Here is a 4,511-nt window from a genome sequence, read left to right on the forward strand (position 1 = left end):
TTTTTTGTGTGTGTGTGTTGTCAAGGTGGCGAGCCCATCTGGATCCCATTTGCTTTCAAGCATGATCCTGGCTACACTGACTGCCATGGTCGGCAGTATGTGAAACGGACATGGTACAAAAAGTTTGTGGGAGTCGTTCTTTGTAATTCTCTAAGGTATAAGATCTACCTTAGTGACAATCTCAAAGGTAAGTCTTACACATGGGTTGCTACGGTAAACTTCTGTCCATTACTGACTTGGAAAGCAGATGCCTGAGACATGGAGCTCACAGCTCACATGCTAGGGGAAATGTAATATTTATTATATTCCTTACATTTTAGGAATGGAATCCAAATCCAAAATCAACTAGACTAAACTGTTTTTTAATTTATTTATTTTTCTTGCTAGAAAAGATTCATTTATCAAAACCACCTCATCCCCAACTCTGGAGTTTACCTGCCTCATCTCATTGCTAGATACCGCGCTCTCTCTCTCTCTCTCCCTCTCTCTCTCTCTCTCTTTCTCCCTCCTTCCCTCCTTCCCTCCCCCATCTTTATGTGTCTCTTCTTATCTCTTTACATCTTTTTCCCTTCAAAATCTCTAGGAAAGATTGTATAATAATCTTTCAGACCCTGGCATGGGAAACACAATATGGACCAGCCCTGAGTTGTGCTTCAGCACCACGGACAGCACCCGGTGCCTGAAACTATGGAAATAGGTTCTAATGAACTTCCCAGACCTGACTGACTTCCAATCTCTTCTTCATTCTGTTTTCCTTTATTCTCTCTGGAAAGCTGAGGATTACAAGGTCCATCATTTACACATCAGAGCTGGTTGTATTGCTCAAGGTCCCCCCACTGAACATATGTTAAGTACCATTACAAACATTTTTCAGACATGGAAACTATGGAATCGTAATGTTCCAAATTTAGACAGTCTCAAAAGCTTGTTCTCATAAGCCGATAGTGACACTCTCTAGCAGTCAACAGCCTGTGACATTCCCTTATGCAGACACATTCTACAGCATTGGAGACAGCTGGGGAAGAGGTGAAGACCATTGTCAGTTTGTAGATTCGCACCTGGATGGAAGAACAGGGCCTCAGTCTTATGTAGAAGCCCTCCCCACCATTCAAGGTAAGAAGAACAGAGCTGCTATTTTATACTGGGGGTGGGTGGGTGGAAGAAAATGGCTATAATGAGAAAAATGTATGGTAGCTCTGCCTTTGATTTATAATTTAGAGATTCATGCTGGGAGCACTTTGGATCATAAAAGGTAAGAATTAGGGAATCAAGGAATTGAAGTACTTCTACCATATGCTGGCCTTGGGACAGGCCTTGAGAAACTGGAAATACAAGGGGGTATTTAAGACCCCATCCCTGCTCTCAGAAACAAGCTCTGTCACCAAGAAGAGAAAGCAGATCTGTAGAATGTTCATGATAGTGGACACTGTGATATATAAATAACAACAGGTTGTACCACACAGATGTCCTCTTGTCAAGGAATTAGATTCAAAGTGACCACCTGAATCAAGGGAGGCAAACACTCAAGGGTTAAAGAAGGTTGTCAGGACAGGCAGTACAAGTTGAGTCTTACCATATGGATGAACATGGGCAGTGAGTGCGGTGGAGTCCATCCACCACATCTTTCTATTAGGACTTAGTAATCATTTCTGTTAAGATTTTTACCTGATCATGTGAAGTCACATTGTAGAGACAATCTGCTTAGTCTACTGATTTAAATTATAACCTCACCTAACAATTCTTCACTGGGAATATCTAGAGTCATGTTGGGTCAAATATGTAAGCCAGTTCAGTTCATCACAATGGATTCACAACATCTACATAGCCCATATATTTTCAGTTCTTGCAGTGTCCCAGCTTCTGCTACAGTCCTGTGTTATCTGTCTTCCTTAGTGTTTCTGTGCTAAAGTTGTAGAACTGACCATGACTGGTTGGTGTGCTCACTGATAGAGTGGCATGGCTAGTCATTATTTGGCAGGAGGGAAATAAAGCCAAAGTTGAGAGCAAAGAGATTCCCAGACATTCCAAGGATGTTGGAGCATCCTTATACTTTGAGAAGTCAGCAATGTGCAGGTTTTTTTTTTCTAGAAAGATCTACAAGTCTGCTCCAAGTTCACAGGCTTAAACCTTGGAGTTGAGCAGTTCTGGGAGGTTAGAAGCTCTGAACTCAGAGAACAGAATGGGGTTGAGTGATGTGTAGTTTCCCTAGACCAGGGTGTGTTCCTCTGTGGATTCTCTCTAGTGGTGGCTGAAATCACATTCTTTGGTGACGAGTGAGAAAGGTTTATCACCCACGAAATGAAATATGACCTGGGAGTAGACGTACTTTTATTGTGACACATCAAACTGGCCCAGTGTATTCACAAACAGCACTCAGAAATGTTCACCAAAATGTTCTGTCTGAAAGCAGACTGCGGGGTGAGAAGTTTTCCTGTCAGTAACTCCAGTCTTTCCCTCTTTTTCCCACTGCCTTTCCAGGCTACTATCGCCAGTACCGCCAGGAGCCCGTCAGCTTTGGACACATTGGTTTTGGAACCCCCTATTACTATGTGGGCTGGTATGAATGTGGAGTCTCCATCCCAGGGAAGTGGTGACCACAGGATGGGGTCTGCTGCAAGTTCATCCTCCCAGCCTGTGTGACTAACCTGTGCTAGGGACTCTGGACAAAAAAAAGACAGTGTTCCCAGCCTGCTGCCCCAGTGTGTCAGGAGGCCACAGGGTGGACATGGCATTTGGTCCTCTTCAGTCAGAATTTGGCCACATTTCTTGGTCTGGACTATACATACAATTCAGTTTTGCTGAAACTTCACTTCTCTGCACTTCGATCGTTTGTACTCACACCTTCCAGGGACATCAACCCTGCAGTGGATCCAGTGTGATTTCTAGACTCTCCAGGCACAAAACCTGAACACTCCGGGATCTCCAGGGAACAGCACTGGCATGTTCTCCTGGCTTCACAGAATGCTCTCTGCTTCTCTATTCTTCCAGCCAATGTTAAGTTTCACACGTCTTTGTTTGAAGTAGAATTGAATTACCGGACTTACCAAAGGAAGTATACCCTCTTTGAGATTTATCCTAAAGACTTACCCATCACTGGGCTAAGTGCCTCAAATCTTACTTGTAAATTCTCAATTTTGATATATATATATGTGTGTGTGTATATATGCATATACATATTCACACTCATCAAGAATATTGATTAAACTTGCTCTAAATTTATAATTGTTCTTTAGATGAATGTGTGCAAGACTTTGTGGACAAAGGATCTGTTTGTTCTTATCTTTCTGAGTTCTCCGGGGAATAGGTTCTCTGAAGACTATTGCTTCAGTTTAAAAGTTATGCGTGCTTCCTGTAGATGCTGCTTGACTCAAGTCATGATGGCCTTAGGAATAACACCATTGCCAAGCACTCTCCTCCAGTCTTCTCATATCAGGGGAATGACTTTATTACCTTTGTTGAAACATGGAAAGAAAGGGTGGAGAGAGAAAGAGACAGACAGAGAGAGACAGACAGAGGCAGACAGAGAGACAGAGACTGAGACAGAAAGACAGATAGAGACAGACAATCACTGGGGCGGGGCTCGTGTGCATCTTAGTGTGTGTGTGTAGGTAGATGTATGTGCAGAGGCACAGCTCATCTCAGCCATCAACCCTCAGCAGCTATCACACTTAAGCAAGACCTTGAGAAAAGGTTTCTCACTGAGAGCTGGGGTCTACAGATTGTTCTAGGCTGGCCTGCCAGCGAGCCCCAGGGGTCTGCCTGTCTCTGCCTCCCCAGTGTTGGGATTTCAAGGATGTGCCAGCATACCCAGCTTCTTAGGTGAGCCCTGAGTATCAGACTCAGGTCTCATGCTTCTATAGCAAGTGCTTTCCTGACTGACTCCCCCCAGCCTCTGTATCTAATGTGTTCCCAGATGAATGAATACTTTAGGCTTAAAAGTCTAAAGTCATGATTTTAAAGTCATGTCATTTAAAATTCAATTTTCCTTTCTTTTCTGTCTTAACATCTTGAAATAGAAGCATCTTCCTTCCTGGACTGTAACGCATGAGAGTGCATTTGGCCCTTTGTTTCCATGGTTACAAAGGTTTCTGACTTCCTATATTCCCCAGACAGCCCTGTGAATAAAGGGCTTATCTTCCTGCATCCAAGTGTCAGCGTCAGCAGAGCTGAGATGGAGATGAGGCGGGAGAAAGTGTTGCTGGGTCTGAAGGCCACTCCTGACAAAAAGCACCGAAGGGCAGAGCATGGTGCAGGAGTGCGGGGGAGCTGGTGGCATTAAGTCCCCGCATTGTGCTAAGGTGATGGAAATTACCATAACCTTCAGAAGATAAGCAGCTAAAACCAAAGTCAAAGCAACCAAACAAGAACTACAGCATAGGCAATCAGTTAGGAATGATCTCTAGGGTGATATAACCATGAGATAGATGGCTGACTGACAGGCAGGCAGGCAGACAGACAGACAGACAGACAGGAGAGATGGCTCAGCAGTTAAGAGCACTTGCTGTTCTTAT

The 4,511-nt window shown here is 43.9% G+C and overlaps 1 protein-coding gene across 3 annotated transcripts in view; it reads left to right on the forward strand.

The window, feature by feature from the left end:
• Nucleotides 1–3,219, forward strand: part of Fndc1 (fibronectin type III domain containing 1) — an 89,767-nt gene extending 86,548 nt beyond the window's left edge. For all 3 annotated transcript variants that reach the window (XM_031352560.1, XM_031352562.1, XM_031352561.1), the window contains 3 exons: nucleotides 26–187; nucleotides 991–1,113; nucleotides 2,479–3,219. In XM_031352560.1, coding sequence (XP_031208420.1) covers nucleotides 26–187; nucleotides 991–1,113; nucleotides 2,479–2,594 — 401 coding nt within the window. In that variant the 3' untranslated portion in view covers nucleotides 2,595–3,219. The remainder of the gene's footprint in view (nucleotides 1–25; nucleotides 188–990; nucleotides 1,114–2,478) is intronic.
• The last annotated feature ends 1,292 nt before the right edge of the window (nucleotides 3,220–4,511 follow it).

The sequence above is a fragment of the Mastomys coucha genome, unplaced genomic scaffold (genome assembly GCF_008632895.1).
Source record: "Mastomys coucha isolate ucsf_1 unplaced genomic scaffold, UCSF_Mcou_1 pScaffold5, whole genome shotgun sequence".
In the NCBI taxonomy this organism is placed as follows: domain Eukaryota; kingdom Metazoa; phylum Chordata; class Mammalia; order Rodentia; family Muridae; genus Mastomys; species Mastomys coucha.